This window comes from Scyliorhinus torazame, chromosome 27 (assembly GCF_047496885.1).
Source record: "Scyliorhinus torazame isolate Kashiwa2021f chromosome 27, sScyTor2.1, whole genome shotgun sequence".
Lineage (NCBI taxonomy): Eukaryota > Metazoa > Chordata > Chondrichthyes > Carcharhiniformes > Scyliorhinidae > Scyliorhinus > Scyliorhinus torazame.
This window is the reverse complement of record NC_092733.1, coordinates 20,478,069-20,498,836: the sequence shown is the minus strand read 5'-3', so window position 1 is coordinate 20,498,836 and position 20,768 is coordinate 20,478,069. Positions and strand designations below refer to the sequence as shown.

General features: G+C 45.8%; 1 protein-coding gene across 5 annotated transcripts in view; it reads right to left on the bottom strand.

Moving 5' to 3' along the window:
* Nucleotides 1–20,768, bottom strand: part of dock6 (dedicator of cytokinesis 6) — a 241,117-nt gene that overhangs the window by 33,121 nt on the left and 187,228 nt on the right. For 4 of the 5 annotated variants that reach the window (XM_072491074.1, XM_072491075.1, XM_072491076.1 and 1 more), the window contains 9 exons: nucleotides 20,035–20,193; nucleotides 19,013–19,113; nucleotides 18,689–18,881; nucleotides 17,437–17,580; nucleotides 15,759–15,890; nucleotides 9,076–9,201; nucleotides 7,217–7,306; nucleotides 3,398–3,634; nucleotides 669–812 (listed from right to left, as the gene is read on the bottom strand). In XM_072491074.1, the coding sequence (XP_072347175.1) occupies nucleotides 669–812; nucleotides 3,398–3,634; nucleotides 7,217–7,306; nucleotides 9,076–9,201; nucleotides 15,759–15,890; nucleotides 17,437–17,580; nucleotides 18,689–18,881; nucleotides 19,013–19,113; nucleotides 20,035–20,193 (1,326 nt within the window). Of the gene's footprint in view, nucleotides 1–668; nucleotides 813–3,397; nucleotides 3,635–7,216; nucleotides 7,307–9,075; nucleotides 9,202–10,474; nucleotides 13,178–15,758; nucleotides 15,891–17,436; nucleotides 17,581–18,688; nucleotides 18,882–19,012; nucleotides 19,114–20,034; nucleotides 20,194–20,768 lie in introns of those variants that run through there. The other variant, XM_072491079.1, reaches the window with a different exon arrangement.

Sequence of the window (20,768 nt, the reverse complement as noted above, 5' to 3'; positions counted from 1 at the left end):
CGACTCGAGAGTGAACGCAGACACATTGCCCAAATAGAGAGTGAACGCAGACACATTACCCGACTAGAGAGTGAACGCAGACACAGTACCCGACTAGAGAGTGAACGCAGACACATTACCCGACTCGAGAGTGAACGCCGACACTTTACCCGACTCGAGAGTGAACGCAGACACATTACCCGACTAGAGAGTGAACGCAGACACATTGCCCAACTAGAGAGTGAACGCAGACACATTGCCCAACGAGAGTGTGAACGCAGACACTTTATCCGGCTAGAGAGCTCGCAGACACTTTACCCGACTAGAGAGTGAATGCAGAGACTTTACGCGACTAGAGAGACAGCACAGAGACTATATCCGACTAGATAGAGTGCACGTAGACAGTTTACCCGACTAGAGAGGGCACGCAGACACTTTACCCGATTAGAGAGAGAGCACACAGACTTTATCTGACTGGAGAGAGAGCACGCAGAAACTTTATCTGACGAGAGAGAGAGCACGCAGACACTTTACCCGACTAGAGAGAGAGAGCACACTGAGACTTCATCCAACTAGAGAGAGAGCACTCAGAGACTTTATCCGACTAGAGAGAGAGCACACAGAGACTTTATCCATTTAGAGAGCACGCAGACACTTTCCCCAAGAGAGAGTGTACGCAGACACATTACCTGGTTGACTGTGGTTCCCACACTTCCCTGTAATACCATCTGCAACATCTTGGCATCAGCTGGGTCCTGGTGTGTGGCAAAAGCCAACTCCTGGGTCTTCTTTTGCATATCCTCGATCGCTACTTCAATCGGGATTAATATAATCTGAAATTGGGAATAGAATGTGAAATAGAGGACCAGACATCACATTCCTTCTCCAGAACCACATTCAATGGTTTCTTGTATTCTCCGCATCACCGATCTCTCCCACGAACCCACTGCACAGTTTAAATACCCTTTGTCACATGACAGATGTGAATGAGGGAGGTCATTCCTCCCACGTGCCCCTGACTTTCCTTCTTACTCCAATCCTCATCTTTAAACCCGTGTCCCCTTCACCGCAGTGAACGATTCGGCTCGACCAATGGTTTCAGTTCCTTTCATAATGGATTGGCTATTCAGCGGGGATAAGACTCCAGAGTGAATGGCAGCAATGTGCATCTCCAGCAGGCAGAGTACCAAGGATGAAGCTGCCAACCTGTAATGAGGCTGACTGGTGCTGCAGGTTCGGTCAGTTACACTGTGGCAAGGAGGCATTTTGGTGATGCTGCCCTTTCATGGGGTCAGTCAATCAATCACCAAAATACTCGCCCAGACAATTCCTGACAACAGGTCAAGAGATTTCCTACCAATATGTTCAAGGGGAGTATCAGTCACAGGAAGACCGCATAGATAGGCTACATTACAACAGGGAAATCATACGATACCTACAGTGCAGAAGGAGGCCAGTTGACCCATCGAGTCTGCACCAATCCTCTGAAAGAGCACTCCACCCAAGCCCACTTCCCCGCATAATTCCCCAAACCCCTTAACCTAACCTACACATCCCTGGATACTAAGGGCAATTTATCACGGCCAATCCACCAAACCTGCACATCTTTGGACTGTGGGAGGAAACCGGAGCACCCGGAGGAAACCCACACACACACGGGGAGAACGTACACACTCCACACAGACAGTGACACGATGCCGGAAAAGAACCCGGGTGCCCGGCGCTGAGAGGCAGCAGTGCTAGCCACTGTGCTGCCCACAATAATAGATCAATAGTAATTCATTGGACACTCAATGTAGTTATGGCTCAGCTGGTTGTACTCTCACTTCTGAATCACAAGTTTCCAGGTTCAAGTCTCACTCCAGGGCTTGAGCACAAAAATCAAGCCTGCCACTCCGGTCTAGTCCGGAAGTCGGGGCTTTCGTTCAGGTGGGACGTACTGAGAGAGGCCCCATCTGTCTTCTTGGGTGGATGTATAAGTTCATATGGTATTACAGGACCATCTATGTTATCCAGGATGCTCTGGGAATGTGAGGTGCTGGTTAATCAAAAACGCCAGTCAATTGAGGGATAAGGTGAGTTCTGCGTTTTCGACTATTTTGATGGAAAACTATTAAACTAAATTAAACAAACTGAGGGACAAAGTGAAAGGGGCAGCCTGTTAAAGGGATACTGCCTTAAACGAAAACAAAGAGCAAATGAAACTTAAAACGTCATCCCAAAATGTGATCAAAGGGTCGATAAAACAATCCAACCCTGTGGAGCCCACCGGGCATGGAAAGCCTCGATGGTGCCCATGGACAACGCATGCTCCCTCTCCAGGGACATCCAACTGTGAATGTAGCCACAGTAGAGGGGCAGACAGACGGGTTGAATGATCCCCTAGGTCGCCCGCTGTCAGATTCCAAAAATGTTACTGTATTACCAAGAAGAGTATGGGAGTTCACCCTGGTCAATATTTATTCCTCAATCAACATTACTGAAACAGATTAATCAGTCATTATCACGTCACTATTTGTGGGAATTTGCTGTGCTGCCATGTTCCCTACATTACAACAGTTACTTCAATGGTTTCAGTTCCTTTCATAATGGATTGGATACAGTACTTCAATAGTACTCCATTGCCTGTAAAGTTTTTTGAACTCGTCCATGGTCATGAAAGGCTTTATATAAATGCAAGGTTTTTTTTGGGCCCAATTTGTCCCTTACGGACCTAATTGTTTTGTGGCAATTCTTCTAGTGAGCTTTAAAAAACTAAGAATCAAAGAATGCAGGAGGACATTGATTAAGCTTTGACCTCTGGGTGGGCGGCAGGGTGGGGCAGTGGTTAGCACTGCTGCCTCACGGCGCTGAGGACCCGGGTTTGATCCCGGATCTGGGTCACTGTCTGTGTGGCGATTGCACATACTCCCCATGTCCCTGTGGGTCTCACCCCCACAACCCAAAGATGTGCAGGTTAGGTGGATTGGACACATTAAATTGCCCCTTAATTGGGAAAAAAAAAAGAATTGGGTACTCTAAATATATATTTTTAAAATACTTTCACCTCTGGGACATGGGTTCAAATTTAACTTGAAGAAACTCGGTGAAGATATGATCTCATTCTGGTGAGGAACAGATGAACAGCACTTGCCTTACGCAAGGCTACAAAACTGTTTGTAATCTAACACTCACTCAAACATGGAGATAGCACAGCAAACGCAAAGACTTCATTGAGGATTAGCTGCTTTGTTCAAGTAATGTATAGGGAGAATTTAAAACTATAGCTAGTTAACGGATAGGGTAAACGCTCCGTAGATTAACAGATACGCCTCATCAAAATGAGATCAAACTTCCTGCTCCCCCCTCACCCCATACTGTCCTTAATGATTTGACAACACTCATGGTCTGCAGTGACACCCTGGTACAGGGCCCATACCTCTTCCTTGTTGATGACATTGATCCTAGTTTTGATGTAGGGGAAAGCGTGCGAGGTTGTGAGGATTGTCTTCCGTTTGTACTGCTCGTGCAGGTCTCCATGAGCGCGGCCATCTAATGTAAAGGGCGTGCAGTACATGAAGCAGCGCAGGTTATAGTTCTTGTCAAAGTAAGTGATTCGATCCTTCATCTCGTAGGTGTCGAAGAAGGGCTCAACGTATGTGATCTGTATGTATGCCTGAAAAAGACAAATGGGACTCTTCAGAGCACTTTCAAACTCAGTAGGTTAAAGGATTAGATAGAAAAGAGCCCAGGTCAGCACAGAAAATATAATATGTTAACAGGTTGGTTGCCCCATCAGTTTGTGTTGAAATCAATCTTCTAGCCAAGTAGTGTCCTAATCTGGTGTGCCCACCCTGTTCCCCTATCCCATTTCCCATTCTCTGCTCAATCACTAACTCTGATACAGAGTTCCACAATATCACACCCCTATTTAGAAAAATGTTTCTTTTGCTCTCTGTTCTAAATCTCTTCTATTTAATGTTGCATCCATTTCCCCTTACTCTGGGCCTTTCAACAACTGGACACAATCTGTTCCGATGTACCTCCTGTCCCTTCATTAATTTTGAATGCCTCTGTAAAACCAACCCGTAACTTTCTAATAAAGACCTTGCTCAGTTTTTCAAATCATTTTGTATTTTCTATTTTCCAATAGGAGCAGGTGGCCAAGTGAATCCGCACTGTATCCTTTCTATTGCCTTTAACATTCTTCCTGTAATGTGGAGTCCAAAACTGCTCCATGTCTCTAACTGTGCTCTTGATAAGATTTTGTGCAGATCTGAGGGTGGCCCTGTTGGTGGCACACTATCTCTGCATCACAAGGTTCTGGGTTCATGTCCGCTCCAGGGCTTGAGCACAAAACAAAATCCAAGGTTGATATTCCAGTGCATTACTGAGAGAGTGCTGCTCTGTCAGAGATGCTATCTTCCGGATGAGACATGTTAAACTGAGGCCCCCATCTGCCTGCTCAGATGGATGTGAAAGATTTCATGCATTACTGTGAAGGACAGCAGAGTCCTGGGCAATAGTCTTCCTTCAATCAACATCACCAAGAAAAACATACCATCTGGTCATTATCACATGGCTGAATATGGGGGTTGTTGCTAACTTTTGGTTGGTTCAATTGGCTCTGTTTTATAACCTTTGCTCTATAGTCGCCAGGTATCTTTATGATACCACCACGAGGTTCAAGTTCAAGTAATGATCAATAACTCAACACAAATTAGTAAGATTCAAATCAATACACATTTATTATACACAGTAAATCGGTACTCATGCATAAACTCTACTTTCTAAGCTATTTCTATAACTAACAGGCCTATACTTAGCTTCGGACTGGCCCACCAGGTCAGGGGAACAAATGGCCTTTCGTTCGGATTCTGAGTCTGCAGGATTCAAAGCTGGTATGGACTGATAGCTAGGAGCGCCTATCTCGTAGCGAGCGTTGCTTTAAGACTTACTTTGTTGGAGCGGCAGCTGGACAGGTCACTCTCAAGGGTTGCTTCGCGTTGCTGAGTGACCCTGTCAAGAAGGACGATTTGAACTTGGGGGCTTTACTTTATAGTCCCCAGGGGCTTCCCGCCTTTCGGGGCGGACCCCGTACCTGGTTTCAAGTGATTGGACTTCGTTCCAATCGCTTGGTTCAATTTCTCCAATACTGGAGCTGTTCCCTGATCGTTGGGTGGTCTTTTAAGTGTCCGTTAACCTCTTTTGTGTTGGCTCCTGCTTGTGCTGAGGAGTCTGGCTTGGCCTTGTTTACCTCAAATGTTTTGATTGTTCCTGAGGATCGCTCATTACTATGTAGATGGCTGCTACATTACTATGCAGATGGCTGCTTGTACCGATGCTGTCTGGGCTTTTGCAGAGTCTAATACACAGTAACCTGCGCCTGCTAGTTTTTGCCTGTGTTGGCTGAATTTCCCTTCAGCCTTTGCGGTTCTCCATTTTACGTCGGGACGTGGCCAACCCAGGTGGCTACAGGGTTTGCTGTGTGCAAATTGACTGGCACGTTCCGTGTCGCGACAATGGCTACACTTGAAAAAGTATGTAAAGTGCTGTAAAGTGCTTTGAGGGGTCTGCCGGTACATTCTACCTGTATTGTGGAGCCTAGCGCTGCTGCCAGTTCTCCCAACTGTGAATGTACTACAGTTTTATACAGGTCTGTTACATCTCAACTTCCATATTCTATGCCGCACCCATTAGTTTGCTTTTCAAATTGGCCTTGCTCACTTTGAGGTGTTGCCTTTAATACCTTGCGAGCTTGAACCCCCAAATTCCTCTGTTCTCCCCCATGACTAGGCCTTCTCACATTCAACGTACCTGCATTTTTCTGCCAAACATGTATCACTTCACGTTTACTTATCAATGTTGCAGCTCCTTTTGAACCTCAGCACGACAAACCGTTTCCAAATTTAGCGCTGCCCCTCTAGATCTATATCCGAGTCACAGCTGTGCACCATGAATAGAAGCAGGCACAGAATAGTGGGCAATACCCACTTCCAACCACTCAGAAGTGGCTCTTAACTCCAATTTCCGACTGTCAAAACAGTTTTAGACCCAGTTTGATACCCTTTCCCTACTTCCGAACACCTTAAATCTTCCCCAATAGTTCAGTCAGTGTTTTCAGAACACAACAACCAGCATATCCATCACAGCCTAAAGGACTATCAGACAGGCCAAGCGTGACTTCTTTTTCTGAAACCTGCGTGGGTTGCGTCTAATTATTTCCTCTCCATCTGGATATTTAGTCATTTTAATTAAAGATTCCTACATCTTCCTTGCCACAGATGGCAAGCAAACTATAATTACTTAGGATAGCTGTCGCCCTTTTTCAAAAGTGACCACTCCCCTGTCCTGCATCCTATTTTCACCCTCAATCGAAGCCTGAAATATAATTTCTGCAGCCTCTGCTGTTTCTTCCACAATTTCCTTTAGGCTGTATCCGATCAACATCTGGCACATTGTGTTCCTCCAGCTTGAATAACTTCTCCAATGTTCATCTTTTATTGCTTTTAACCAATTTAAGATTTACCGGTTCTTCACCTAATAGGTTGTGACATTCAATCAAAAGGGTTTAACTGGCAATTTTTGTTTATCTTCTGTTAATTTTGCTTCCTTATGCGAGTGTGTGCCACTGTGAAATTTCTAGCCAGACAAAAGCCAATGCAATTCTTGAGAGTGCACATCAGTGCAAGAGCTGCCCCTTTAGAATGATGATACAAAGAATATATCAACGTTAATAGCAGAGCAAAAGAGCTGCGGCAGTACATTGGTGTTTCAACTCTGGGTCATGGACTTGAATGAAGCCCAGACTGATATAATGCAAGTCTCTTCTGTGAACTGTCTCTAAGGACCCAGGGTAAAATGAGCTCGAGAAATCTTAACTGAGGCTCCAGGGTGTGCGCGTCCACCATAGTAGACTCTCCCTTTTTAGGGGCGGAATTAGCAATTTCAAGCAGAGGGAGAAATAGCGGGCATGAGAAGCTTCAGGTTGGTACAGTCCAGGAACTCTTTAGTGTTTGGAACAAAGGCACACCGTTAAATCAGAGCTGAGGGTGTTTTCTGCTGCATCTGATGGGGCTACGTACCACATTGAGCACGAAGATGACACCAAAAGCCCCCACCTTGACCAGCAGAATAAAGGCAGACAATGGTCACTCAGCCCAGGGACGTCCACATCCCTAAATAATTAATTGGTCAGGTTTCAAGGGCGAGTACTTTTCAGCAATGTGGAATGTACCACTGAGATTGCCATTATTACCTTGTTAGGGTCTAGTTTAGCTTTGTCAACCGGATTGGAATCTTTAATAATCTCAGCAGCCTCTTCACCATACTGGTCTTGGTAGAATTCCTGCCACAAAGCAGAACAGTGCGAGTTAGGGAGAGCACGATACAGGATCACTGTTAAACTCCAGAAACAATTACCAATCTACCGGATGATGCTGTTATAAGTCCATCACCGCACTATTTGCAGCAGCCGATTGCACTCCTTTACAATCAATCAATATGCTGTTGCATCCTACCATCACTGATGATCAGCCCTGGATCTTTCTGCAGGAATGTGGAGTCACAGTACTGTTACATCATGCCCAATGTACATACAATATTCATCGAAGGTGCAATAGTTAACATTTTAAAGTCCCAGAGTCACAAGGCTGTTAGGATTAGATGTCAGCCATGTCTGAGTCACTCGGTCATGAGTTCAAGTCTCACACAAGTTAGGGATACAAAATCTTAGCCAATACGCTAGAGAACTGGAAATAGAAATATCTCCACATGTCCGTCCTTGGCCTGCTGCAATGTCCCAGTGAAGCCCAGCGCAAACTGGAGGAACAGCAGCTCATCTTCCGATTAGGCACGTTACAGCCTTCTGGACTTAACATTGAGTTCAACACCTTCTGGACTTAACATTGAGTTCAACAACTTCAGACTGTGAACTCTCCCCTCCACCTTCACCCCATTTTTATTTCTATTATTTATTTCCATTTCTTCTATTGATTCAATTTTCCATCCCCTTTCCGTCTTGTTTTTCCCTCACCACCGTCTCCCCCCTCCAACCTCACCAGGGCCATCTGTTCCAGGTTGTCCATTTTTTAAATATAAATTTAGAATACCCAATTCTTTTTTCCAATTAAGGGGCAATTTAGCGTGGCCAATTAACCGACCCTGCACATCTTTGGGTTGTGGGGGTGAAACCCACGCAAACACGGGGAGAATGTGCAAACTCCACACCGACAGTGACCCAGAGCCGGGATCGAACCTGGGACCTCAGCGCCGTGAGGCAGCAGTGCTAACCACTGCGCCAACGTGCTGCCCTTCCAGTTTGTTCTTGGACACACTGTTCACCTTTGTTTTGCCATTAACACATTGGGATCTCTTAATGTGCCACTATAAGCGCCCTTCTTTGGCATGATCACCACCATTTAAATTTCCTTTTTTTTGTCCACAACATCTTTGTCAATCTTTACCTAGTCTCTAATCCTCTAACCAGCCCGGACTACTCCACCCTTCCCTCCCATGACGGTACTCCCTAATTTCACCCTATTTCTAGTTCTCTCTCGCTCTGACAGAGAGTCATCCAGACTCTAAACGTCAGCCCTGTTGTCACCCGCAGATGCTGCCAGGCCTTTATTTTTAATTTTAGAGTACCCAATTCATTTTTTCCAATTAAGGGGCAATTTAGCGTGGCCAAACCACCTAGCCTGCACATTTTTGGGTTGTGGGGGCGAAACCCACGTAAACACGGGGAGAATGTGCAAACTCCACACGGACAGTGACCCAGAGCCGGGATCAAATCTGGGACCTCGGCGCCGTGAGGCTGCTGTGCTAACCCACTGCGCTACTGTGCTGCCCTCGATGCTGCCAGACCTGCTGAGAATTTCCAGCATGTTAACTTTGTTTCAGATTTCAGCATCTGCAGTAATTTGCTTTTATCACTGAACGGAATGACCTGCCTTTATCACATTATTGTTTGCTGTGCGCACATTGGCTGCCACATTGCCAACATTACAACAGCGACTGACCACACTTGAAAATTACTTCACTGACTCCACTGCCCTTTGGGAGTTCTGAGGTTCTGAAAAGGTCTATGAAGCTTATTGATTTGCCAAATTTGCTCACCTCAAGTCGGTATGAAATCTCGGCTAGCTTGGTGATCGAGGGCTCCTTGTAAACAAACTCCTGCTCGTCCAAATCTCCAAATTTACAACCATAAAATCCCACTCGAAAGTAAGTCCCAAACATCCTCTTCGAGGCCTGTGCAAAGTGGAGGGGACAGAATGTTAGCAAACAGAGCAGTGCCTTGTTCAATCCTCCACCTACCCTTCACTCTCTCAATCTTTTTTTTTTTAACAAACCTAGCTACCGAGTCGTGCATTTAAAGAAGTGCCTATTAATTATTTGGTCGGGCAGTCTTGTAAGGGCTAAAGACTGCAGCTTCCTTGAAGAGTTTTGTTTGGCAAACCAGCAGATATTGGTTGAAGACCAATACTGTTTCTTTCCCTTCCTTGTTAAATTGCCTTTCCTCAGGTTAATCTGTTGCCCCACTAATACTTTTACCTGTTGGGATCACAACTAAGCCCCCTTCAGGTGTGATATTTTTAAAATTTCCACACCAGCCTCTCTGGCCTCTTGTGCAATATTGCCTTTCTGATGTGGCCAGACTAAAGCTGACTGAGCACATTTCAGTCACTCTGCAAGTCTGAATTGGATCCCTCATTTCACACTTCACTTTCCTTCCAGAAAATCATTTCTGATGTAAACGTGGCGACAACTGCCCAGAAACAGTCAAAGTCATGCCAGTACCCCATGCAATTGATCAAGGAATATCTATCACACAACCTGACACAACCAGAGCACATGCAGCAAATGTACAAAATGGTTTTCGTTCCATTAACCCTCCACGGGATAAAGGGAAATCCAGTCACTGGGTAGAAAGCAAATGGTGAACGGTTAGGCCAGCTTAAAACTGTGATATGAGCAGGCAGACCAGACTGCCAAGGTCGGGATGTGGAGGCCCAGATCGATAATCTTAATGGCAAGGGCTCATCTGAATCATTTGGGGCCAATTCCCGGCCGGCAGCCAGCCTGACTGACTTGACTGCCTGCCTAGTGGGCAGGAGTGATATGTCGTAGCGGTTAGCAATTGCCGAGACTGAGAGGCCAGCATTTAATGCATTGTGGCGGCCTTCCTTCTCAAAATCCATCCCCGAATTCTACTTAATCGAAAATTGATACGTCATGCACAGATTCTCATTCAGATAGCAGGCCCTTAGAGTGCATTTGGAAAATTGAAGATATTTCTGAAAATTGAAACTTGAAGCAAGAGGCGATTGACCGAACATTTAGCAGGTAATTGATTTTAAGCAGTTTTCAGTACAAATTGCGAAATCACAGTAGATTTTTTAAAAAAAGTAACTTACCGCAGGGTGGAGTGAGGGGAGCAGTATGACCAGCAGCAAGTGGAATAAAGGAGAGAACACACAGAGAGAATCATCAACTGATAGACCGTACATTATACACACACGTGGCTTCCTGAGACATCAAGGTGCAGAGTGCTGCTGCCAGAATGGAAAGTGTGTGACCAACCATCAACACCGCAATGATAACACCTACTCCCTCATTTAGTTTCATTTCCCTCCCTCCATCCAAAATATGCCACTGCCCCAATTTAATACAGGCTGGCTGACCAGATAACCAAGTCCCTACTGAACAGTAAATAGGCATTGTTCCCTACAGTTTGGGAAGGGCAAGAAGATGGAATTCACCCTTCAGAGAGTTAGTATTCCAAGCTCGGATTGTACACTTCCGACTGGCAGCAGCAGTATCACCACATGGGTTGTCACAGGGAACCCCGCCCACAGCCCTCCCCTTAATTTTGGGCCAATTTTGGTTGAAGAATTGTCCCGTGTTATGGTCAGTAGAACACAGTATGGAGCCCGGTTATATCACAAAGCACTGGCATCTATGCAAAGGGTTCTGAACCAATAAGACGATTGTAGACTGCAGCCTTGAGGTTAGAGGAAACCAGTCTCATGGTGTCAGGTGAGCTCAAAGTTTCAGTCAGGCTCCCAGTCTGAAAATCCACCTTGTTCACTTCTGCAGCTTTCGCCATTTCGGAATCTCCATTTGATGTGGCAACATACTAGGGAGGAGGTTACCAAGGCAAAGGGCTGCTGGATGACAAACGCCCACCACCGCAAGGCACCACAGTGAAATTACTTTGAGCTATCAAATTTCAAACATGTCCACATTCCTAATTGACCACTAAGTGAAAAGCATGAAAAAAAAGATGCAATCTAAACACCACAATCGAAATGAACAGTAAAATCAAGCACATCCCTGACTTCATGTCCCACAGACTCAATATGAGCCATGCACTGTCAAGGAAACCATTTTCCAGCAGCCCCGATACCAGGCCCAGGAACAGTGACTTCATTAAAGCACCCGGCATCCTTCCTCGTGCTTTAAAGTTTTCTCCTCAACACAGTCATAAAACCTGCTGGCTTGCCTTAATAAACCACCGCTTCCTGCAGGCAGCACACACTCGGCATCTGGACGCAAGCTAGTTAAGGTGCTTTGTGACCCAAGGGCTAACAGCTTACCTGCCCACAGTCCCACACAGCCACAATCGGGCAGCAACCTTTTCCAAAACATCTTGCGGTTGGTTTGGATCCAGAAGAACATTACTCCACGTTTTAAATCAATCGGGAGTTCAATTTCCACCCGGGCCCCCTCCCACATTCTTTTTGGTGAATGACCCAAGTCAAAATTTGGTCTGCTGTTTCTACGCAGGTTCGTCGGAAACACAGGAAAGGAACAACACACACACTGACTGCCCCTTCCCACTCCAACCGTGGTTTATGGGAAGGAGCCAGCAGATGTGTTAGCAAGTACGCTGCAAACACAAGCAGCAATGGCTAAGCCGCAAGATGGGCAGGGCTTGATGGAAATTATTTGGTTATAACATGACTTGAATGTCAGTGTTATGAATGATGCGATGACACTGGGGAACATCAGTCAGTCAGCAAAACAGGGTGACCATGGAACTGTCAAGCAAAGTGATATTAACTTAAAGCACTCTTCAGGCAGCCCTTTGGATTTAGCAGTTCATTAAAGAACACTGAGGCACTCCCTGGGAATCCTGGCGATTTCCCCTGGCAAAAGCCTTTGTCAGGACAATTTGAGCATCCGAGATTCCCTCCGTAGACCGGGAATTTCCCACCACAACTGATCCTCAAAGATCTGAGCATTCTACCTACCCTTCCTAGTCTGAAGAGAAGGGTGCCTGAATGCAAATGTCTTTAACCCACCATCAATACTGTTCCTGGGTCAGCACTGCGAAGAGGGACACCCTTTCTCATTCTCAGCTGCAGATAGTCCTACCTCCTCCGAAAGCGGGTGAAACTCACCCATCAGGAGAAACCCAAGAGCATCTCGGGGTGAGGCTCAGCCCTCTTGGGGCAGTGTTCCAGTCTTTTCTTTTGAGATCTACTCATGTGTCTCCTAGTCATAAACGAAAGCTTGATATTGAGAAAGAGCTCGAAGTGTGAAACTATTGAGTGGCCGAATGATATAGACCAGACACTGCCTGGTTAGTAATCCCAGCCTGTGCTGAGTTAACTAATCGACACTGGAATTTCATCAAGGGGCCTTGACATTTAGAATAGAGAAAATTAGCTAAAGTTTTGAGTCCTGCTCCCTGATCTACGTGCGCATGGGTGGTAACTGAGGAGAGTGTCAGGCTGGCTTTATACAGCTCACTCTCACTGTCTAGGCAGCATCAGGGGAGAAATGGGAAGTGTTTGGCAATAGGAACTGAACATCAATGATAAATCAGCATGAGGTCAGAAAGTGTAGTCACAATTTCTTAAAATACCAAGTGGAGTGACGTATGCAGCCTGCTTACTGATCTCAATCAGGAAATTATGTAATATGAAGGAAACGCAGAGAATGAAGAAAATAATGGATAACGGGGCAAATAAAAAACCCATGAGGCATTAATCAAGCTTTCATTCCTCCCTCCCACCCTGGACAATCCGATGGCTGCCTGAAGCAACTTCCCGAAGTCTGCACTTGGAGTTAGTTGGAAGAGAAGCTATTTCCCAGTCCCAGTGTACATCATCTCCTCACGTGACACAGCCATGGCATGCAAAATGCACCATCATCGTACGAGCAATCAAATCCACACTGAGTGCATGCAGCCTACCTCCCAGCCAGAACTCTGCACATGGACAGAGAGGGGGAAGGGGAGAGATAAAGCAAGAGAGACAAAATTCACCGATCAATGAATACTCAAACAGATCCAGGAGTTAACACACAATTCGGAGGTACAGAGAACGCTCACGATGTTATTGCATTGCGGAGCCATCTAAAATCTGATGATTGCGGAGTACACAGTCAGGATCACAATGAAGGGCATGTAGCAGCTAATGCCACAGTAAAGGGTAAAATGTGGCCAAAGCCAGCAAAATCTATTAGCCATTGGCAGAGGATGGGAGGACAAGATAGAAATTGCTCAGGATCACAGCATGGGGCATATATCAGACAGCACCACAGCAAAGAGGCACTGTGCATCCATCATTTGAAGCTCTGTCATTTCCCTCCACCATCAGAAAAATTCTACCTGAAATCACTGCCTCCAATTATCAAGTCAAGTTACAAAATTCACGCATCTCACCCATGCAGCCTGTGGCTGGCGTCAGATTATAAATTCTTCTCCTTTACGGAGCTTAAATCTCTATGTTTTGCTGATGCTGTAAGTTTATAGCTTTGAGTGCCTGTGCCTTCAGAGCAGGCGGAAGCTAGATGAGGGGGCATCAGGAAGTGAGTTCAAGGTCACAGGGAGCAGGTTCAAGGCCGGAGGGCGGGGGGGGGGAGGGAAAGCACAGTTAGAGTTCATACCAAACTGATGGATTTAACACTCCTCGCCAAAACCGTGTTTACTGCTCAGAATTAGCATGAGGAGTGTTTGACAAAGTTCACCAAAACTACACAGACCTCTCTGGCAGTGGACTGGGACAAGAGGAACCTAGGGCATCGTTAGCAAAATCTGAAACCAGCAGACCATCAGACTACCTCAGTTCTCCCAGCAATGTGCCAAGCATTGAACGATGTGGAATATTTTGACTGGCGGGATTAATTCCTACACACTTCGGACTGGTTTGGGAAAAAGGCTGAACTTTGCTTTAAACTTATAAAGAATAAAATCAATAATGAGAACCAACATTAACATTCAGGATTTTTTCCCCTATGAACCGCTTAGATTTTAAAAATATAATTCTCAGCAGATTGAAGCCTGCCTTTATTTGGGTTGGCAATACAGACGTTTTGCATTATTTTAGCATCACCCCTCATGCTGTTTGAAGGTGGCTGGGTATCAAATACTAAGCCACCTGGATTTTCTGCCACCTTCTGAGACGGCAGTCACTTATCTTTGCTGTGCACTTTCAACTCATCGGGGGGAAAGTGTGATTTATGGTCTGCAGCAGACTGCACACACATGCGAGGCTGTGTTTATCTTCCAAAAGGGCCACGTGCCACAATTGCTGTTAAATCAACACAAGTCGTGGTCACTCACTCGTCAGGCTTGACAGCTCTGGTCCCAATTGACTGTGAACCGATGGCGCAGGGCCATTTGAAGCACTGTTGTACTGCTTTCACCCCCTTCATTTTAGTCACTGCTGAGTTAGTTGCAATGTGTGGTTCCACGAGGACACTTGGAGAGGAGCAAACATCGCTGCTAGGCCAAACAACCACAGGTTTCCGAAATTTGTTCAGAACATTTTAAATGCAGTTCAAACTCCCATGTGTTATTTTTATCGCCACTTTCACTAACACCCAAGACAGCCGATCACTGGCCTGACTGGTGCAACAGTTGGTGGCTCGCCTCTAGATGCTATAAAAAGTACATGTATGCCCCCCCATGGCATGGTGGAGATACTGCAAGCGCAGTGCCACTGCTTTTTAAACCTCTCTAATTGTGCTTTTCCTACTGTATGGACGACAGTGCATGCCTGTGGGTTGGTGCTGGTGAAGGGGCAGAAAGCTGCAATAACCCTAGTCACTGAGACGATCAAGGCTTTGTCGACGAGACTTACATCAAGTCTCACATACAAATGGCTCAATTTCATATTCTTTTGTTCAAATCCTGAAGGCTTTGTCCCCTACTTGCCTCTGTACCCTTTACTTGCTCTCTGAAATCTCTGGCGCTCTCTAATTCTGCCCTCTTGACCGATCTTCATCGCCCCCCCCCATTGATGGCCGTGCCTTCAGCTGCTGAGGTCCCAAGCTCTGGAATTCTCTTCCTGAACCTCTCCTCTCATAAAAGGCGCCTTAAAAAGTACCTGCTGGATCATGCTTTTTGCTCATATTTGTTAACGTGGTCTCTGGTCAAATTTGCTGTGATAACCATTTATGCGAAGGGCCACGGGGCGTTTGACTGAACAGAGTGATGAAGTTACATGGACTCAGGGTTGTGACTACGATTCAGGTGAGACCAGAGTGTGGGCGGTGGGAAAAGAATCAAGTTACACTGCAGCCAACTCAGCAGCAGCAGTGACAATACTGGGAGCAGATTGCCTTCTCTCCGCACTAGACTAAGTATCGTAGACTGTATGATTCTCGATTTACAGAGTCTAGTGTGGAGGACAGGTACTGAACGGGGAAGAGTTTTAACCAAAATGGCTGATATGGACATCCAGCCCCAATCCCGTAGCAAATACTGTATATGTTTTGAAATAATTAAGTTATAATTATATGTTTCTTACTGAGCAAAACATAGCTACGAGGTTGACATGCAATACCTGATTAGGAATTTTGTTGAAAGCATCCTGCAGTTTTCCGTGAATTGTTGCCAGTTTCTTACTGTCCCGGTTGGCCTCATGGATTGGGATCAGGATCTTGTACACTTCATTTACAGCTTCATACATCCCAGCCTGGTAGGGAAAAAAACATCACCCAATCAACATGAAAACTGAACAGGACAGAAGGCCAAAACCGATAAGCAGCATCACCGTTGGCACTCAGTGACCTCCATCTGTTTCCTAACGAGGCAAGAAGACAGTGCAGGTTTGCAGTTAAGCTAGGTCTACATTGTACTATTAACAGCTTGGTCCTTCAGCACACTTATTTCATGCCATCAGGATATGCTACCTGGTTAGCACTGCTGTCTACGGCATGGAGGACCCGGGTTCGATCCAGGCCCCGGATTACTTGTGTGTGTGGTTTTTACACATTCTCCCCATGTCTGCGTGGGTCTCACCCCCACAACCCAAAGATATGGTAGGTGGATTGGCCATGCTAAATTTCCCCTAAATTGGAAAAAAAAGGAGTGGGTGACAAAAAAAGAAAATTCTGGCAGAAAACTCAGCATTTTCACCTCATAGCTACACTGATCTACTTGGAGAGAAGGAAATGGCCACACGGTGGCACAGTGGTCAGCACCGCTGCCTCATCGCCCCAGACACCCGGTTCGATTCCCGGCTTGGGTCACTGTCTGTGCGGAGTCTGCACGTTCTCCCCCGTGTCTGCGTGGGTTTCCTCCGGGTGCTCCGGTTTCCTCCCACAGTCCAAAGATGTGCAGGTTAGGTGGATTGGCCGTGATAAATTGCCCCTAGTGCCTAAAGGTTAGGTGGGGTAACGGGAATAGGGCAAAGGTGTGTGTGGGCTTAAGAAGGGTGCTCTTCCCAAGGGTCGGTACAAATCCAATGGGCCAAATGGCCTCCTTCTGCACTATGATTCTGTGACCGGGGGTGGCATCAAGAAGCCTGAGCAAAACTGAAGTCAATGGGAATCAGGGGAAAGCTCTCTACTGGTTGGAGCCATACTTAGCACAAAGGAAGATGATTATGTTGGTTGGAGGTCAGTCGTCTCAGTCCCAGGCCATTGCTGCAGGAGCTCCTCAGGGGAGTGTCCTAGGCCCAACCATCTGCAAGTCCCTCCGCAGGCCACACACTATCCTGACTTGGAACAATACCCCCTCTGTTCCTTCACTGTCATTCGGTTAAATTCCTGGAACTCCCTTTATAACAGCACTGTGGGTGCAACTACACCAATTAAACTGCGGTGGTTAAAGAAGGAGGTTCACCACCACCTTCCCAAAGGCAACCAGGAATGAGCAATCAATATTGGCCTAGGCGAGGGCAGCACGGTGGCGCAGTGGGTTAGCCCTGCTGCCTCACGCCGCCGAGGTCCCAGGTTCAATCCCGGCTCTGGGTCACTGTCCGTGTGGAGTTTGCACATTCTCCCCGTGTTTGCGTGGACTTCGCCCCCACAACCCAAAGATGTGCAGGGTAGGTGGATTGGCCACGCTAAATTGTCCCTTAATTGGAAAGAAATTGAGTATTCTAAATTTATAAGAGAAAAGAAAACTAAAAAAAAAAATATTGGCCTAAGCAGCCATGCCCACATCACATGAATGAATAAAAAAGAAAACAATCCAAGAAAAATAGTGTGAAAAAGGAGTGAAACCTATTTGTATACCATTGTGAAGGAGGCTGCTGCTTGCTCCAGCAATCCCACCAGTCCAGCTTCTGTGAAATATTTTCCAGCACAAATTCCTTCTTCATCTGGAGAAAGAACGTCATCCGATACAGCTGATTCCTCAAGAACGTTCGACGATATGTTCTTTGGGGCAAGAAAATTTCACAGAATCAGAAACATGGAATGAAACAGATTTTTGATCCCAACTTAAATTATATGACAACAACTTGTGCTTATCTAGCACCTTTAATACAACAAAACATCCCAAGGTGCCTCACCGGGAGCACTATAAAAGAAAAAAGCGACGGCAAAACACTCGAGGAGTTATTAGGTCAGATGATCAAAAGCTTGCTGGAAGCTGTAGGTTTTAGGGATTGTCTTCAAGGAGGAAAGCGAGGCAGAGAACCAGGATGTGTAGGGAGGGAATTCCGGAGCTTTGGGCCTCGGTAACCGAAGACACGGCCACCAATAGCGAAGAGACCAAAAATCGGGAGAACTCAGGCGAGATCAGAATTAGATGAGCACAGATACCTCAGGGGGTTGTGGAGCTGAAGGAGACATCGGGAGAAGAACAAGGCCACGGAGGGGTTCGAAATTGTTGCTCGACGAGAAGCTAGGTCAACGGGCACAGGGGTGATGGGGGAAACAGACAGGCTGCAACTTACATTCTGAAATCTTATACATTTGCCCCTTTTGTTTTCGGTAAGCCATGCATTAATACTTTGCTCACTGGCCCCAATGGTTTCCATCACTAACAAACTTTCATCAGGTGGAAAGGCAGATGAGACACTTTCAATCCAAATCCAAAGCCATTCTCGCTTAACCTGCTGTCAAGGAACAGTCAATTTTACGAGGTAGTCCTCATCAGTTGAGATATCCACCAGGCCGCATGTCAGCCCAAAGCAGGTATCTTAACTGCTACTGGCAGCTGGCTGGCTGCCACCCAGGGGTCCAACTCCCTTTCTCTACCATTTTCCCAGGTCACAGCTTGTAAAGCAGTAAAACAAAGCAAAATGCAGCAGTTTCTGGAAATCTGCAATAAAAGTAAGTGCTGGAAAGACTCAGCAGATGAGCCAGCATCTATGGAGAAAGAAATATATGCATATGTTTTAGACTAAGGACATTTCATCAGAACTGGATGACAAACTCTGATATGCCATCAATCTGAAACGTTAACTCCGTCCATAGACGCTGCCTGCCTTGCTGAGCATTTCCAGCATTTAGCCTTAACACCGAATCGCCACCCTCTTACCTGAAAGCTGACACAGCCCACTGGTAGGTACCGGCAATCTTCCAGCATGTTAAGGTATTCCGCCACCAGTGCCGCAGAGTGCACCAGGCACTGTGCCGCCTCGGCATGGTTAGTCCATTCCGAGTGCTTCCCTGCCATATTCTGCAACCAGGTCAGGCGCAAATCCGGTGATGTCTGGTAACCTTTGGCGATTCTATTAGGTCAGGGCACACAGTGTTAGTCCAGAGCTGGTGCTTGGGCTGCATTTCAACACACTCATCATTCTTGGAGCAAGCAATCAAAAAAAAACAAAGTGTCAATAAAAGGGCAGAAAGACATCCTTACCTGTACATCAGATCCATCAACATTTCCGGATCTTCCTGATGTTCCTTCATCTTCACTGTGTCTGTGAGGATCATGTGCAGGTTAAACACCAGATCTTGTACCTGGACAGGACGGAAATAGCACAGCCAATCACTCCTAAATCATACAATCGTCCCACAAAATAATAACAGAAAGAGGACTAAGTATTTCCCACTTGCTTTCATTCAAAACAATACCGCTGAAGAGAGACAAGTTTACGGAAACTATTTTGCCTTGTACTCATCAGGACAAACACAAGAATATCAAATTTCAAACAATCATTTCTTGCTCCAGCTCCGGCAGCATGTCACTCTTTTCAGCAATATTCCAGATCAGTATTACCAAACAAACGACTGTTTGTACACTTTCACTTGATACATATATAACCTCAGATTTCTCTCCCACAGACCCACCTAGCTGAATCCTCTTGTCTCCAGGTAATGGCCAGCAGCTCACACTGGCTTCCAAAGCTTTAATGAAGAAAACATTTTTCTCGTTCCACTTCTGGGACATGCAGGGCTCCTCCCAGTCAGTGATAGGCTGGATAGCAAACCAGAGGTTAAGGTGTCCTAACATGGTTTCTGTTCAGATAAGAAAAATGAAATTTCCTATCGCGATATTCTGATGATTTTTGGTCCTTGTGATCTGTATATTATCGAGGTTTGGTCTATGAGTTGTCTGTATTTTGTTGAAAATAATCTTTTCAACTCCCCTTTGGTTCGTGGACCAATTCTTTTTAAAAAAAATAAATTTAGAGACAAAATTATTTTTTTTCCAATTAAGGGGCAATTTAACGTGGCCAATCCTGCACATCTTTGGGTTGTGAGAGTGAAACCCATGTAGACACGGGGTGAATATGCAAACTCCGGGAGCGAACCCGGGTCCTCAACGCCGTTCCGTCCCTCAGTGGACCAATTCTGGTGAAAGGGGAAGTCTGTTTCTCTCTCCGCAAGACCCAGTGGGTATTTACAGCAATAACATTTTATACCACAGAAGCTTTCTACCTGCTCGGGGAAAGTGGTCTCGCGCAGTTCCAGGTCCTCCTCAGCATATGTCAGAATAGTCTTCAGTGAACGGCGAAGGTACTCTTCATTGAAATTTTGGGAGGTCCCCACTAATGAGGATAGTGACATTGTTACCTGCATTTTTACTCGGGCAAAGTTCTAAAAGGAAGATAAAATGCTTGGTTAAGTTTTGTTTCATGTATTTAGTGTGCAAGCCAAACGCCCAATAAACACAGTGAGAGTGAGTAGGTGTACATTTAATCGCTAAGAGTAAATTATCAAGGTTAGTTTCTTTTGTTAAACTACAATTCTGGGATAATTTTTTTTAAACACTGCTTTTGCCAGAACAATGGTCTCTGTTGCAGAATACAGGTCATTTTGACCTGCACAGCACCCCCTCAATAAACTGTCATTGGCAAAAATGATGTTACAACTGAGCTGCACGAGTTTCTCCCAGTGCTACTGCTTCCTCTCTACACCAACAGGACTACATGATTCAAACTAAACCCCCTGCTGACTTGAACGGACGGGAATTCATTTGTGTTTAACATGTCCAGCTTTGTGGTCAATTCATCACTTCACCAGAAGACCAGAACAAACCTGCTTGATAAGACTCTGCATCATCTGCCGCTCAATCTACCGTTCATCAGTAACGTGGCCACTCAATATGAGAATTACTGGCAGCCGACCCACTGAGCACACTACTGTCACTTTGTCTACTCAACACACAATTC